At 31.6% G+C, this 18,016-nt stretch overlaps 2 protein-coding genes across 3 annotated transcripts in view; both read left to right on the forward strand.

Moving 5' to 3' along the window:
- Positions 1-2,347, forward strand: part of LOC111695295 (anoctamin-8) — a 39,061-nt gene extending 36,714 nt beyond the window's left edge. For both annotated transcript variants that reach the window (XM_023464554.1, XM_023464553.1), the window contains exon 31: positions 1,282-2,347. In XM_023464554.1, coding sequence (XP_023320322.1) covers positions 1,282-1,660 — 379 coding nt within the window. In that variant the 3' untranslated portion in view covers positions 1,661-2,347. The remainder of the gene's footprint in view (positions 1-1,281) is intronic.
- Positions 2,348-7,079: 4,732 nt separating this feature from the next.
- Positions 7,080-17,308, forward strand: LOC111695300 (uncharacterized). Its single transcript, XM_023464564.1, has 9 exons — positions 7,080-7,215; positions 8,386-8,448; positions 10,153-10,224; positions 10,797-10,862; positions 13,626-13,739; positions 14,006-14,044; positions 14,972-15,060; positions 16,113-16,208; positions 17,041-17,308. The coding sequence occupies exons 1-9, from the start codon at positions 7,207-7,209 to the stop codon at positions 17,111-17,113; spliced, it is 621 nt and encodes a 206-aa protein (XP_023320332.1). The 5' UTR covers positions 7,080-7,206; the 3' UTR covers positions 17,114-17,308.
- The last annotated feature ends 708 nt before the right edge of the window (positions 17,309-18,016 follow it).

An 18,016-nucleotide genomic window follows, 5' to 3' on the forward strand; every position in this document is an offset into this window, starting at 1 on the left:
GAGAAATCATCAGAAGAAAACAGTTTTTGAGTCAGAAAAGCAACGTTATCGTTGCACATTATTGATCAGATTAAGGTTTAAAGGGTACCGTTGTAAATCGGGTATTGTTTGTTTACACTAAAAGTCACTTAAAATTACGCTTACAGACCCTTTAATGTTCAAAAGATCTAACCAATGACGAACGTTTTATGACACACATTTTCACATTATGTAATAGTAAGCTGATGCCGTATTTTTTCTAAAGAGAACCTGAGCTGAAAACTTTAGAATGGATAAACTTTAATCCTGACTTCTTGATCCGAATATCCACTGTGGAAACTTTTCATTTTAGTCCTTAATCCACTCTTTTTCTCTCTTCTTGGATATCCGTTAATTGTTTTCTCCTATGAGAATATTTCTGTTCTCTCATTGGTTGCCCGCTTTTCTCTGATTGGCTGCTACAGTTTCTCAGATGATTTAATATTAATTTGAATTTTATCGTTTTTCATACACTATTAAGATATTCTTGCAAGATTATGTTAATCTGGAGATTAAGAAAAAGAGTGGATTAAGCCTTAATCCCGATATCTACCATTCAAAAGTTCCCAGCTCTGATAATATTCACAAACCTTTTATCTTTACTTGTCCTCACGGAAGAGGTTGAAAGCTTTTAAATACTTTGGCAACCACTCTTAAAAACAAACTATTCTATTTACGTGTTTTTATTTTAAAAGTTTGGTGTTGTTGATTTACCAGTTTGATTTAATTCTAAATATATAATGTTAAAATAACAAGATGATTTTTTTCCGTTGTGATAATAATATCTTTGATTGTTAACATTTAATGACAATTTCTATAAAAGGAAGTAATGAAATTGCAATTCGTATAAGATTCTTTGGGGGTAACTTTACCTTGAAATTGTTAAAATATCTAAATTAATGTTCTTAAAAAAAACACATTTATAGAATATTTTGGTTAAACACAACCATTACACTAGAAAAAAACCTTGTCTTTTATCATTAAGTAAAAAGTAATTGAGTCTTTGCCGCAAACTCTGATTTTCTAATCCCTTTATATCTTGCAACCCAATGTCGTAGACCTTAGATAGTAATTCTGTTCGATAAAGTTTGAAATATTAGAAAATTTGAGTTTGTGGCCAAGACTCTATTTCTTTGCTTTACAAGGCACAAACGACAAATTTTTGACAAACATTTAACATTAAATTTATTTGTCAGTCATACTTTATTTTCAGGACTATTTAAGTAAACTTGAATTTTTATTAATCATTGTTTGTGATCTTAGATCTATTTCGGGTGGAAGTTCAGAGAGAGACAGTCCTTTACTCCAAGATATAATCGTCAACGACGTCCCTACACCACCTTTCGTTACTTCAAATACATCCAAGTCCACCCCGACGCCCCCACACAAACGAGTTCTGGACCAGAAAGAGTTCGATAAAAAGCTGAAAGCAAAACGAGTAATATTCTCTAAAGGTCGAAGTTTATCGTTAGCCTCGTTTCGTTTACCGAGGAGCCTAAAGATGGAGAAGGCAGAGAAAGTACCTAAACCCCCGAAAACTCGATTTTTCGAAGAGAAACATGAGCCTCGGGGGGAGCTCGAACTTCTTGGTATCGAACAGTTGATAAACATTCACGATCTCCAGGATAATTTTAGATCATGAACCCTGGAGTTCTTAATCTAATACCAGAACTATAGATGGGAATTGAAGTTCTTAATCTAATACCAGAACTATAGATGGGAATTGGAGTTCTTAATCTAATACCAGAACTATAGATGGGAATTGGAGTTCTTAATCTAATACTAGAACTATAGATGGGAATCGGAGTTCTTAATTTAATACCAGAGCTAAAGATGGGAATTGGAGTTCTTAATCTAATACTAGAGCTAAAGATGGGAATTGGAGTTCTTAATCTAATACCAGAACTATAGATGGGAATTGGAGTTCTTAATCTAATACCAGAACTATAGATGGGAATCTGAGTTATTAATCTAATACTAGAACTATAGATGGGAATTGGAGTTCTTAATCTAATACCAGAACTATGGATGGGAATTGGAGTTCTTAATCTAATACTAGAACTATGGATGGGAATTGGAGTTATTAATCTAATACTAGAACTATGGATGGGAATTGGAGTTCTTAATCTAATACCAGAACTATAGATGGGCATTGGAGTTCTTAATCTAATACTAGAACTATGGATGGGAATTGGAGTTATTAATCTAATACTAGAACTATGGATGGGAATTGGAGTTCTTAATCTAATACCAGAACTATAGATGGGCATTGGAGTTCTTAATCTAATACCAGGACCATAGATGGGCATTGGAGTTCTTAATCTAATACCAGAACTATAGAGGGGCATTGGAGTTCTTAATCTAATACCAGAACTATAGAGGGGCATTGTTTTTGGTAGGGATTAAAGAATTACTTTGAAAGGGTTAACAAGAATCTGATCATATTTTAAAATTGTATGCTTTATGAGTCTATATTATGTAAATTTGTGCTGCGATACTCATAATTCTGATAGCTGGATCTTGATATCACTGTGGGCACTTTTAATTTGAGGATCAATGCTTAATCTCTTCTTTTCAGTTATCCCTAATTAGGATAAAATAATCTGCAGATATGGTAAATTTCTAACATTTCAAAATTGTATTTAGATAAAGTTAGCTGTTATTAAACTTTGCAATATTTTTATTCTAAAAAATATAACTGAAAAACGAGCCAATATTTTCTTTCATGGTCTACGTTTGGCAAAGTGTTAGAAAAGTAAATTTTTAAAGAAAACAATTTTAAAATTTGTAGAACTTCTCAAATTTCAAGCGCAATTGTATACCTATGCAAAGACACTATTTGATGCTTTTTGTCATAGTCACGGATTTTTTTTAAATTTTCAAATATTAAATTTAAGTGTTTTATCTAATAGTTAATTGTAGATATCTTTATTTTTTTCAAAATTATTTTTAAATTGTCTATTTTCAAAATAAAAGTTCTTTTAAACATTTGACGGTTTGATACGTTTTCTTCTACTTCCTCGGAAATCCCCGTGATTTATTGAAGAGTTGGAATCTAGGAACCGGTTTGTCTAAGAGAGAAAGTCGTCTTTGTATAAACGTGTTAATTTGCTAAATCATATTTGAACACGAAAAACGTAAATTTCTTGCTAATTCTAAGTTTTTATATTTTATTATATAATATGGCTGAAATATGATTTCGATGAAATATGATAATTTTAGATTGGACTGCTGTTACTGAAAAACGTTTAAATAGTGTCTAAGCAGACGTATCATACCTTTCCACTGGAAGTCTAAACAATAAATTAGCTTTTTCTCCGGTCATATATCTTTGAAAAGAAAGACTAATAGCAATGAATAGCTAATAGGCTAATTAGTTTACCATGTAATTACCCAAATAGTGAACGGTCTTTTTAAAATTACTACATAGTTTATATACATCTAAAGTACACTATCAATATTTTCTGATCTGAAATTAGAACTTTCTAGAAATGTTCTAAACATGTTTAATGTATGTAAAAATATTTCTGTTCATGTATAACAATGCACCTTATTTAAATTATTGATTACTCAGATGGGACAAGATTAGTTGTCGGTGTTTTAGATTAATTGAATAAATATGTTTAATTAACAGATAAATAAATTTTACAACCGTTTCATCTCTTGTCCTTGAAAAATGTCTAATGTACCTTTTTTATTATTAATTTTTTTGATAAATACTGCTTAAAGTCTTTTTATTTCGCTTAGACTTAAGCTTTGGTCTGAGACAACTTGTTTGATATAGATTGAATCATGTAAAAATATTTAAAATCATTTTGTAAAAAGAAATGTAACGATCTCAATCTAAATAATATAAAGTGAATTGTAATTATAAATTTTCAATTATTTGCTTTCATATAAATTGTTTCAATAAGTTCTCTTGTTTTACAACAAGTTCAGTAACTTTAAGGAGTTCGATCATTTAAAGAAACATATTTAAAAAAAAAACCTTTTTTGTGCAACTCAATTTGCAAGTTACGAAAAATCACGTGTACTTTCTTTTATTTTCAGTACACTTTGGGACTCATAAAACTCATAAAAAGCCAATTTGGTCCTAAAAGTGTCTTAAGTTGTCAACATGAAAAAATACTGTAAATCTGAACATTTTTAACAAAACTTAAATATTAAATGAGATTTATTTTTCATGTTTAAGAATTTGTTACGCTAGATGTCAGACGCAACACATGCAGGTGTGGGGTCGTGAGGGGGGGAGCGGGGGGGGGGGTTATGGAGAGAGGGATTCGAACCATGTCCGTAACGGTCGAGGATTCGCAGTCTTTAATTAAAATCTTTAAAAGTGGAATTGCTATGTGTGCAAGCCATTCTAAATGGTATTAAGAAATGTTATTTGTATCCACATATTTGTATTCACATATTTGTATTCACATATTTGTATTCACATATTTTTATTTACATATTTGTATTCACATATTTTAAAGGTTCCTCCCGTATACCGTATGAAATTCAATTTTTACATAATCAATAGATTAAAAAAATTTAGCATTTGCAAAAAAAATTAACCTCATTTTGGAACATGAGACATAGCAATTGTGCAGCGCAAACAGACCCATTTTACTAAATAGTTGATTTCCAAGCTTCTTCTAGAACTTTTTGCTTCCTAGCAACATCAAACACACTTCATTATTACGTTTAGGTCGTTTTCCAATTCCACAGTTTTTTACTTCTAACTGTACAAACATTATTCTTACCGGGTAGCCTGAAGCTGTAAACATGCTTTTTCTATGCTCATTAAACATTCAAACATTAAGAAATATAACATCTCATTAGACCTCATTCAAATTTCAAATTTGCGCCTTGCGAGAAAACATTAAAAAGTGTAAATTTCTTCTTGTAATAAATCTATTTTATGAGTTTTTCGACATTCATTTTGTTTTTGAAAAAATAAATTTGACCATTGTTTCATTGAACCTTTTTATGAAAAAACGAATGTTTACGGCAATAAATTGTGTTTCAAGGATTTGAAGTGTCCAGTACACAAGGTAATTATTATAATCGTTTAGAACCAAAAATAAAGATTTATGAAAAATGGAAGGGCGTGACAAAATTGTGAACCTTGAAAAATGTCCTCGAAGGTTAGGATAGGTAACAAACCATGCAGAGACGAGGAAACCAGGCGTAGCCACATCGATTCAGGCAGCTGGGAAAAGTTGCATCATTTTTTCAAGACCGACCTTTGGCTTTAAAGGTCGATTTTACTTTATTTACTTACTTATATTTTTTGTAGTACTTTACATGTATATTTTAAAACTTTAAATCCCTAATTTTGTGCTTTAGTTTTAGGGAAATATTTGGAAAATTTCTTATTCATTTTTGCGTGAGTGCTTGCAACCTTTGGATCAGTTTGCGTGAGAGCTTGCAACCTTTGGATCAGTTTGCGTGAGAGCTTGCAACCTTTGGACCACTGTGTAGCAATCTCTACTGCAACAGTTCTTTCATCTATAAGGATTGTACTTTGCCCTGTACTCTGTACCCTTGAATCATAGCTGTACAATCTACAATGTATCCTACCCTGTACATGGAGCCTAGTTGTACAGTGTACAATGTATCCTACCCTGTACATGGAGCCTAGCTGTACAATGTACAATATATCCTACCCTATACCCTTGAATCCTAGCTTATAGTGTACAATGTATCCTACCCTGTACATGGGGCCTAGCTGTACAATGTACAATGTATCCTACCCTGTACATGGAGCCTAGCTGTACAGTGTACAATGTATCCTACCCTGTACATGGAGCCTAGCTGTACAGTGTACAATGTATCCTACCCTGTACATGGAGCCTAGCTGCACAAGGTACTTTAACTTTTAGCTTGAGATATAAAGGGAGTGTTCACCTATATGAAAATACATCCCTTACAGTTAGTTCTGAGAACTATTAAGCACTTGTTTTTACCTCTAGTTTTTAAAACCCGGCAAAAAAATTGAGTCTTTGCACAAACTCAAATTCTTTTATCCTTATATCTTTGTAACTTGACAGTGTAAACCTTTGATATTTCAATCTTCGATTATTTGACCTTACATGAATTCAAAGTTTGAAATATCTAAGGTCTATGCCATTGAGTTGCAAAGATATAGGAATTAAAAAATCAGAAATAGTGGCCAAGACTCAATTCTCATTGGATCACTGTGCATTTTAAAACAAGTGAGGAACAAACAGCAATACATTCACCTGATGAGGAGAAATCAGTCTTAGTCAATTCTTACAGATTGTTATGCAAATTGTCAAGATAGATCAGAATGGTTGTTATGCAAATTGTCAAGATAGATCAGAATGGTTGTTATGCAAATTGTCAAGATAGATCAGAATGGTTGTTATGCAAATTGTCAAGATAGATCAGAATGGTTGTTATGCAAATTGTCAAGATAGATCAGAATGGTCGTTATGCTAATTGTCAAGACAGATCAGAATGGTCGTTATGCAAATTGTCAAGATAGATAAGAATGGTCGTTATGTCGAACTGCCATTTTTTCGAATAGTTAAAATTATAAATATATTGAAAAAGAGATCCGAGCTGTCCTCATTATTTTAGATTCAATTTTTTCAATCCATGAGAAATGAAAGAATATCTTTGTTATTAAAACTTTGTAGTTTACGATGATATGAATTCATGAGTATTGAGTATTAAAACCAACACTTCCGGCTCAAATATTTCTTGCAGTCGGGACTTTAGGAATAGGAAGGAGAGAGTTACAATGGAAATAGTTTTTGATGCCTCATCATCAATGTGTCCAAGAAAATTGAGAAACCCGGGAACTATCTTGTATCGTGATGTGTGTGATCGTGTGAGGTGTCAGTCTTAGCCAAATTACAACCTTATTCTAAAATTATTCCTGATTTTTTTTACTGGTCATAATTGTGTTTTCATGTTGATCTATAAGATTGCTGCCCGTTTCAGCGCCTGAAAATGACAAGATGAGTATTTAACACATTCTAACTTGACATTGACATTGCAGGGTTGGTTGGATTCTAGTCATTCTCCTCCTTTATCCGTCCCGTTCCGTTCCAGTACACGTCCTTACTCCGGGTACACATATTCTACTGATCCTTTTAGTTCTCCGTCCACGTCCAGGATACACACCTGTACCAACCTTTATTCCATTCTACATTCAGATATAACGAAGAAAAAATGTTTAAGGAAACTTTAACTTGCCTTTACTTGAGTAAATAAAATAAAATCTCAATTTAGGATTACATTTAAAAATATATATTTATATATCCTATTCTAATGTTAACATCTTAAAAAGGGTTCCGCGATTACATTGTAATCTAATAGTGATATCAGATATTTTAGCAAAGACAAAGACTTGATATGTTTTTGTGCAATTCTATTTTTACTTTTGCAAGCATTATATATGACAAATATTGAGGAAATTGTTTCTTTGGCTGAGTTGGGGATATTACTTATACTGCAGAAACATTTCTATATTTCATCTCATAAGTCATTTCCTATTCAACACAAATCCAGACAGCTATAGAATTTGTTAATTTTCGTAAACCTTTAGTCTAGGGTTTCCATTTGCAATACGCAAAATAAATATGCAATCAGTTGTTGGATAAATTAGTTGTATAATTTCAAATTAGTCTTATTTCAAGCCACAAATACTTCTTCAGTGTCTCTGGTGTTATAGATATCAAGGATAATATAAATTTTTCTCACAATTACCGCATTAAGCATACAAAACATATTTTTTTCGTAAAAAGAACAATTTTCATCTGTATTATTTGTTACAAATTTTCCTAGAATTGAATAAAAGTTTTGGGTAATGAAACCCATACTTAGGTCTTTTTGTAACCCTTTATATTTAGGATCTACAACTTTTTTATATCCTATCCTAACAATAAATAACAATAAATGATACATTTATCATGAAGTGGACTCTCTTAAACGAGATGAAGTTAAGCTCAGATAATTCATGTTTTTATATCCTATCCTAACAATAAATAACAATAAATGATACATTTATCATGAAGTGGACTCTCTTAAACGAGATGAAGTTAAGCTCAGATAATTTTTTGAACATATGTCAACAAACGCCGGATTAGCTGATCTCTTAATGGTGGAACTTCCAAGCTTTTAACTCATGTGTGATCTTTTAAACTCAAGAGAAATGATTAAGCTAGCTAAACACTTCCCTGCAACAGAGAATGAATTTAAATCGATTTAGATCAGTTTCATCCATTATAACTTTCCATCTCTGCAACCAAACCATTTCATTTGATTAAAAATATTCTAAAATTAATGATTTTAATATTCTATTTGCAAACCTTTTCTCAATTTCTGATGTAAGTTAAAGACCTTGTTTAGAGTTCCTTAGCTTTTATCTTTGTTCTCTTTACTCTAGTTGAGTTCGGAGCTACTCAGCCTCAGGTCTAGTAACCATATTATTTATATACATGATTTATAGACTTTATTTATTTTTAACATTATATGAACCTAGAAGATTTATTGCAGGCCAAATAAAAAAAGTTTCCCTAGAAAATTTTCGATTACTTTATTTTGTAAAAGCTCCCCGGAGCAACAAATCGGCAGTTTTTTATTATTATCATTATAAAATGTACGTTGAAGAAAAGCCTGCAGTTAAATCAGCAACACTGTTATTTTTTTAGTATTTTAGTGTCAGTTATTTTTCTATAAAATTGTACAGGAACGGATTTATAAATAAATTGTCCAGGAAAGGATATATAATATATTGTCCAGGAAAGGATATATAACTATATTGTTCAAGAAAGCATGAAAAGATATATAATTGAATTGAACAGGAAAGGTCGAAAGAATATATAAATACGTTGTCCAGGAAAGGGTAAAAATGTTTTATATGAAAGGACCTTTAGATATATAAAAGAATTTTAAAGGAACGGATATATGAATGAATTGTCCAGGAAAGGATATATAATGTATTGTCCAGGAAAGGATATATAATATATTGTCCAGGAAAGGATATATAATATATTGTCCAGGAAAGGATATATAATATATTGTCCAGGAAAGGATATATAATATATTGTCCAGGAAAGGATATATAATATATTGTCCAGGAAAGGATATATAATATATTGTCCAGGAAAGGATATATAACTATATTGTCCAGGAAAGCATGAAAAGATATATAATTGAATTGAACAGGAAAGGTCGAAAGAATATATAAATACGTTGTCCAGGAAAGGGTAAAAATGTTTGATATGGAAGGACATTTAGATATAAGAAAGAATTTTAAAGGAACGGATATATGAATGAATTGTCCAGAAAAGGATTTATAAATATATTGCCCATGATAGAATGGAATTTTTCAAGGAAAGGATGAAATGATATTAAAATGAATTGTTTAGGAAAGGATATATAAATATATTGTCCAGGAAAGAATGGAATTTTTCAAGGAAAGGATGAAATGATATTAAAATGAATTGTTTAGGAAAGGATATATAAATATATTGTCCAGGAAAGAATGGAATTTTTCAAGGAAAGGATGAAATGATATTAAAATGAATTGTTTAGGAAAGGATATATAAATATTTTGTCCAGGAAAGGATGAAAGGATTCATAAATTAACTGTCCAGGATAAATGAATTGTACAGGAAAAGATATATAAAAATATATTGTCCAGGAAAGAATAAAATGTATATAAATTAATTGCCTAGGAAATTAAATATATAAATGAGTTGTATAGGAAAGGATGAAAAGAAATACAAATGAACTGTACAGTAAAGGATATGTAACTATAAAGTTCAGGAAAGGATTAGAGGATTTGTAACTTTATTATCCAGGAAAGGATGAAAGGATATATAAATATATTGTCCAGGAAAGGATATATGAATATATTGTCCAGGAAAGGATACGTAACTATATTTTCCAGTAAAGGATGAAAGGATATATAAATATATTGTCCAGGAAAGGTTTCGTAACTATATTGTCCAGGAAAGGTTTCGTAACTATATTGTCCAGGAAAGGATGAAAGGATATATAAATATATTGTCCAGGAAAGGTTTCGTAACTATATTGTCCAGGAAAGGATGAAAGGATATATGAATATATTGTTGAGGAAAGGATGAAAGGTTATATAACTATATTGTCCAGGAAAGGATGAGGGTGAAGTATAGAATAAAGTCTGGAGGGGGGAAGAGAATCGTGGATAAAGCAGTAGCAGAGGTAATATTCTTAAACGGATTCCTTATCTTATTCAAAATACAAATAATACACAAAGTTTTAGAATTTTTGAAAAGTGCTCTAGCATCAAGTACTATAAAAACGAGGGCTCAAACTTTTTAAATAATTATCTTGAAAAAAGAGCTTCGCCAAAAGAGTTTTTTTTTCGTACGGTTACATTATTTCCAGGTTTAAATTCTAAACCAAAAATAAGAATTTCCACTAACACCAGTTCTGCAGGTATATTTCAGAATAAAAAGTAGATATCTCGGTTTCTCTTTTTCTTCGTGTAATGAACGTTAACCCTTGACCGATTTTTCTCAAATTTTGAATAAGGAACTCAACAGAACTATGGGAATGTTCATAGCTTGGGTTGAAATGTTGAGATGAATATCTCTGGTGTTTATGGGAAAACCTAGGTTCTAGGCAAAGTCTGGTGCCGCTGCTAGTATTTAATAAAGTGAAATTTGAACAAAATTATTATTACGTCAATTACTTTTGTTGTTTGGACCGAAAACAATTTTTTTCTCGTTTTTTTAGAACATTCGACGTTTGTTGATGATCTACTTGTTCAGGCTGTTCCTGTTGTTGAAGGAGGGTTCCAGGAGGGATCTTTTCCTGATGTTCTAGAAGAGAGACAGGTATATATCAACCAATGAAAATGCAGGGTTACCCACAAAGAATGAGACGATTTTACGGAATTTGTTTCGCCCGTTTTATTACATTCAGGATACCTGTAAACCAAAACTGGTTTATTTACTCATTTTAACGCAGAAACCAAAATTCAAGCTTCAAACCGCTTTACTTTTTAAGTTTTGGGTCGTCTTTACAGTCTCATCCTTTGTGGGGAACCCTGTACATTAAGAAACAAATAATGGTGTGAATTATTATTGTCATTTTATCATAAAATACCCCTATACATTTTGTAAGCTGAAACTGAATTGTCTTTAACCCCGATCCCCCAGTAAGTGGAGAAATGGTAAATTCAAAGTCAATCTAAGACGACAATCAATCAAATCTATTTTTCGTTAATAAAATTGAAAAGAAATGTTTGACGACTGTAATCTAAACAACAAACTACATATACATACGGTGTGTTCTTCGACAGATGACAGTTGAGAAAAGATTGAAAGATCGTCTTTATACTTAAATGTTAATTAATTGATTAATCAACTATATAAGTGTATTCAAAATACGACCTTGAACTAAAAGCTTTCCGTAATGTAATTTTTATACCTTTTTATAACTAAAATGTAGTGTACAGGGTTACCCACAAAGGATGAGACTTTAGAGATGACTGCACGGAATGTTTACTGTATGTTTCCTTATATTTTTGATTCTCTGCAACTGTAAACTTATTTGTCCCTTTGTTAAATCATTAAGCCATTAGATAACTATATCTGAGGCAGAAGACTTATTTTTACCTTGGGATCCTAATATTTTCAGAATTTCCGGTCGTCTTTACAGGGTGACTCTGTACCTCATGAACAGCTTGCAGCTACAGTGTGTCCCACGAAACATGACAGTAGCAAGACGACTTGAATGTCGTCTTTGATCTTGGAATTTATTTGTGACATTCAGTCGTCAACCAACTTTAACATGTATGATTCTTGAAGCAGTAACTACAAGATTCCCCTAGTCCTGACCTTTCCAAACCGTGGTCTGCCTTTTTTGTGCTGGCCGAAGATATTAAAAATTTCGTTCAGATTCCAATTTTGTTAAATAAAGCCAAAATTGTCAAAATCTGAACGAAATTCTTCATATCTCGAGAAATATTGAAAGCGCAAAAAGGCAGAGCACATTTTGAAAATGGCAGGACTAGGGGTATTTTGTAATTATTTTTTCTAGAATTTTACTTCTAAAATTAGATTGACAAAAAAAGTCAGTAATTATGTCAAAATCAAAGACGACGTACAATTCGTCTTGCTACTGTCATATTTCGTGTAACTAGATTGTTAACAGATATCCAAGACGATCTTAAAGTGTCTCTCAACTGTCATGTTAGGTTTAATACCCAAAGTTAGCTTCATTTAACTTTATGCTTTACGTTTACGTTTATTTCAAATTCGGTGATGGTGGTGGACCAAACCTCTGTAGAGTAAAAAAGTAGATGTTAGTTCCACATTTATTGAAAACATATTTCGGTCTGGGTTGACCCTCGTCAGTTCTTGAGATTGGTTCTTCACAAAGATTAAAAACAAACGTTTAATGAACGGATTCAGCTCAGAATAATTTTTTTCGGTGCAAATTATTCATTAATTGATTAATTTTAAAGCTATAGCTACAACTAAGAATTAGATTTCAGAGACGACTGTACAGAATTTATCAAAGGGACTGTTGACATAATTTGTACATGTACGATTCACATCTAAAAAGTATTATATTACTAGGCTTTTAGGGCGCATATCTTCTCTTTGTATACATTGTAAAACAAAACCAAAAAAAAATTCCCGAATTTTTAAAAAGAAATTCGTGGATTTTAAAATTTAATGAAAATCCAATTTTGTTGCAAACGAATTTTTAAAATTTTGACCATTCATAAACCTCTTCTTGGATCATTTGGACCGGATCGGTTCAGCCGTTTTGGCGTTTATTGGATACAAACGGATAGACAGACAGACGGACAAGCATGACGTATATATAGATTATGCATGTAAATCCGCAGAATAATTTAACAAAAAACACAAATAAAAATATTGAAATGATTTAAAATATGGCAAAATTAGACTTATGTCTAAGATTAAAGAGGTTTTAATACTTTATTAAAAGTACGGTTGAGTTAACAATACGACAACAACAACACTACGTGTACGCTTGACTGAGAAAAATAGTTATGGATAAAACCTTAAACCTTGAAATCTGACATTTTTAATGTTTATTGTAAATCTGTTCCATGGTTGCTGAACAACTTTATTAAACCACTTCCTGTAAATTTGCTTTAGAGTTCAAGTAGTTTTTGTAGATTTTTTGCTCCAACTCAGACATTCTTTTTGAACAAAAACAACTCAAAGTAACTGAGTTTATCAACACTCCCTTATTTTTTTATTCCTATATCTTTGAAACCTGGTGTCGCAGACTTTTTATATATCAAACTATGAATTATGTTAGATAAAATGGCCTAAGTTTGAAATCTTAAAGGTTTAGACCATCAGGTTACTAAGCTACATGGATTAAAAATTTTGAATTTATCGCAAAAACTTTGTCAGGCTTTTTTCATGAAAATAAAAAAGTTTAGTTTCATTGCCGTTAGAAAAATTATGACTTTTTATTTTCGCATAATAAAAGACAGTTTTAATGATACCTTAGTGAATATTTCATGACTTGTAGTATTACATTGCAGAACTAAAAAAATATGAAAATAGATAAAAACTTCAGTTTGTGATTAACATGTTAATTTGTTTCAGTTGAAAGAGTTTGAAGTGAACTCGAACCAGATTCAAGGTTCGGAGTCATTGCTCCAGGAGGAGGAGGAGAAACTCATGGTTCCAGCAAACATGGAGGATATGTCACAAGACGAGGTAGATTATGGGATACATCAGATATAGAACGACCCCCCCCCCTCCCCCCAAAACGTTGAAAAAACATCAAGAGATATGATTGTTTATGGGTGTTATAATAAATATGAAAAAAATGTTCTTTAACCTTTCCGAATTGTGGTTTGATTCTGAAGGCCAAGCTCTAAGGGTAATGGCCCATTGACACTTCAGGGTCGGTCCGTTGTTAAAATTTCAAAAATCACTGGCTCTGATTCTACAAAATATTTGAATCGAGATTTGTTTTTCAGTTTGCTGAGACTGTTGTAGGTATGGGAGAAGAACTACAGGAATTATATTAGACTATATTTATTTAATTCAACATAATCAATTATACAATTACTAGGCGCTTTGTACCCATCTTATTCTTCAACTTTGATTGATTGATTGATAGACGTTTATTTCTTTATACCTAATTACTGGTATCTTAAATCTTATTTTTCAACCTTTAATTGTGGCTTTATCTGTGAGCTCTTCTCTGTGTACAGTGTAAAAGAAAACATTAAAAAGTTTGCGGATTTCATAATATTTTTCCACGCATTTTCAAAATTTTACAAAATTAAAAAACTTTTAATACAAATTTTTGAAATTTTATCATTCATAAACCTTCCCTGGGGTCACGAGAGGTGCCACAAAAAATGTGGGCCCGATCGGTTCAGCCGTTTTGACGTTTATTAGATACAAACAAGCAAACAGACAAGCAAAGAATATATATAGATCATACAATGTATTATATACAATACTAGCTGAAGAGCCCGGCGTTACCGTGGAATAAAAATATCGAATTTTAAAAAAAGTTGAATCTTTTTAAAAAATTTCAAATTTTTAAAAATAAATTTCAAATTTTTAACAAAAAATCTAATTCCAATAAAAGCGAAGAGCTTTATTTTAAAGATAAAGGACGGATTTGTAGACTTATTTTTATAAATAGTTAACAAGGGGGGGGGGATTTTTTATTAAAAATGCAACAAAATTTCTTTTGTTCCTTTTTGCAAGATCAAATACTAAAAAAAATATTCTTAAAAGGACACAGAGTAATGGCATCATCTTCATTTTTATTTTATTTTCGTTATAATGCTGTTAATGATTGCTATTTGTAAAAACTACATTTTCAAAGATCACAGATTTACTGAATTTTTTTTTGGTTGTATCTCTAATTAAAAAAAGTAGTTTATCACTATTTGAGACTGTTTAATGTCTAGTATGGTGTTGATTAGGAAGGACTAGGAGATATATTTGGAAAGTATGGAACCACTGTCGTGGAAATTGCTCAGGGTATAAATAGAGCTGCAAGATTTAATGAAAGGTGAGGCTTGAGTTTTATAACTAATTCTGTCAAAATGATATTTAATAAAAAAATTCTTTCAAATCTTTACAAATCAATTTTCAAAGAAATACAAATCTTAAAACTTTTTCTTTAAAAATCTTTAAGAATCAATCTTGGAATGCACATATTACCCTTATTTTTAAATTAAGGACAAAATAAAAAATGTTCAAGAGAGCCAGAATGTCCAAAAATGTCCAAGAGAGACAGAATTTCCAAAACTGTTCAAGAGAGCCATCGAATGTCCAAAAATGTTCAAGAGAGCCAGAATGTCCAAAAATGTTCAAGAGAGTCAGAATGTCCAAAAATTTTCAAGAGAGACAGAATGTCCAAAATGTTCAAGAGAGACAGAATGTCCAAAAATGTTCAAGAGAGAAAGAATGTCCATAAATGTTCAAGAGAGCTAGAATGTCCAAAAAATCTCTGCTTAGTGTTCACTTGAAAACCTCTCTAAATATATAAAATTGGTATTTCTGCGCAAACAGCAAAACAAAAGCAAAAATTCATTAATTTGCGTGAATTTGTGCAAACACTGGTCTTAGGTGGAGTTTAAGTGAACACTTTGAACATTATGGTTCTCAGGAACATTTTTAAATGGAAAGATATGCTTAATTGTGGTCCAAGATGATAAAATTAGGATATTTTGGTTATTTTGAATCAAGTGAACAAACCCTTTAAAGGGACTGTAAGCGTAATTTCAAGTAACCCTCAATGCAAAGTTGGCAATGCCCGATTTACAACTGTACCCTTAAAAGCGTTGTCTGATCAAGTATTAATAGGATCTACATGTTTTTGTTACGTTAAACTGTTTATTTTCATTTGCGGGATCTCTCCGAAAGTGAGTTAAGCATTTTTCTTGTAAGAAAGACTGGAGAAATTCACAGAAATAAACATTTTTTGAGTCAGAAAATTGACGGTATCTTTCATATTTTTGATCAGATTTAGGTTTCTAGGTTGCAGTTGTATTGTCCTTTTTGCATGGAGGGTAAGTTGAAATTACGCTTACAGTCCCTTTAACGATATAATTTGTTTAGAAGTGTTGGAGATATTATGGCTGATGTTGTGAAGGAGGTTGTTGCTGAGGTTATCGGTGGTGTTATGAGCAAAGCTTTCGGGATAGGAACAGCCAGGTATATTTAGGAGTAAAAGGAGGATACAATTGACGTACATTTTACTGTAATGTTAAGTCCTGCCTTCTTATCCTGCCTTTGTTTACAATCTTTGTTATTGTTTTGATAGAACTGTGAGAGAACGTGATACAATATCTATCCCTCCATAATTTTCTTTAGAGATAAGTCATAATCCGGGCATTCGAATACATATAAAATTTCATAATATTATTTGGTCTGAGCTGAAAACTTTAGAATGGTGGATATCGGGATTAATGCTTAATCCGCCCTTTTTCTTAATCTCCAGATTAAATATTGCTTGTTGTCCTCATGAATTCTAAAGTTTTCAGCTCTGTATAGGATCCGAGTATAACTTTTAAAAATATCCATTCAAATTTAGTGGATTTTTTTAAAGAAGACATAATTTTAAATCGTTTAATCGTTCTCCTGAGATGGGAACTTTTGAATGGGATATCCTTAATCCCGATCGGATAATTAATCTGGAGATTAAAAATGAGTGGAGAACAAGCAATATTTAATCTGCAGATTAAGAAAAAGAGTGGATTAAGCCTTAATCCCGATATCCACCATTCTAAAGTTTTCAGCTCTGAACTCTTCAAGAATGCCGCGCATTTTTGTGATATCCAAGAATTTACAGTTTTAAACTTTTTCCTCCTAACCGCACAAAAGTAATAATGAGTAGCGATCGAGTTGAAATTTAACTACCTTTATTTTTGACGAACACACCCTTTAAGCAATGCTGCAAATATTGCACAAGAAATTAAAGCAATCGACTATAAACATTATTTTTTTAAATGGTGACAATTTATATTAACATTTTTATTATTTGTAGGGAGGGTGGTGAAGGTTTGATTGAAATTATTCTCGGAGCTATTTCTCGATCTGGTCAACCTAAATCTTGCTAGTTACACTGTACACATCAGCCATACACAACTCGTTCTAGTCGTAATCAATTTATTATTTATATTTTGTATCGAGCCATCACGAAACAAACCTGACTAGTTCAAAATGGCACAGGTTTTACACGGAGATGACGACATGAAAAGTTACATTGTTTAAATATTTATTTTTATAATCAATAAACATATTTGTTGAATCTGCATCATCTGTTATAATTAGTTAAAGTACTAGGAGAGTAATTAGCAAGTAATTAGCACACTTACATCTTTGTAACCTCAATTATACAATTTTACAAACATCATCATCAGAAGTGCTTGCACAACAAACTAGGTTATCTTCCAATTCCAGTTCCGGTTTATTCTCTAGTTCCGGTTTATTCTCCAGTTCCGGTTCATTATCTAATTCCGGTTTATTCTCCAGTTCCTGTTTATCATCAAGTTCCGTTTACAGTTCTACAAGCGGTTTATGCTACAAGTCCTATATATTTTTACGTACCAGATTCTTTTCCAGCTTTGATCTATTATCTAGTTCCGGTTCCGGTTTATTTTCCTGTTTCTTCATACAGTCTAGTTCAACAGAAGATCAGGAGGAAAGATACCCCTAAACACAGAGACACATACAGGGTATGCGTACAAACATAGGAATCATTGGACGAAGTAAAAATCGTCATTGTTTTGACTCTGGTCGACGATTAGGCTTCTAATAATCTTCTAAAATTCAGCTTTTCTTTTTTCTTTAAAGTTATTACAAATTTAAACCTCTCTGTACAAAAATGTTGTTTCCTAAATAATTCCAATCGGAACTAAGACTATTTGAAAGTGACTGGTTAATTACAATGTTTATCATGATAGTTTGGTAAAGTATACAGTGGTAGGCGATTATATCAATACAATGAAGACGACTTTCGA

Source organism: Eurytemora carolleeae, unplaced genomic scaffold (assembly GCF_000591075.1).
Source record: "Eurytemora carolleeae unplaced genomic scaffold, Eaff_2.0 scaffold95, whole genome shotgun sequence".
Lineage (NCBI taxonomy): Eukaryota > Metazoa > Arthropoda > Copepoda > Calanoida > Temoridae > Eurytemora > Eurytemora carolleeae.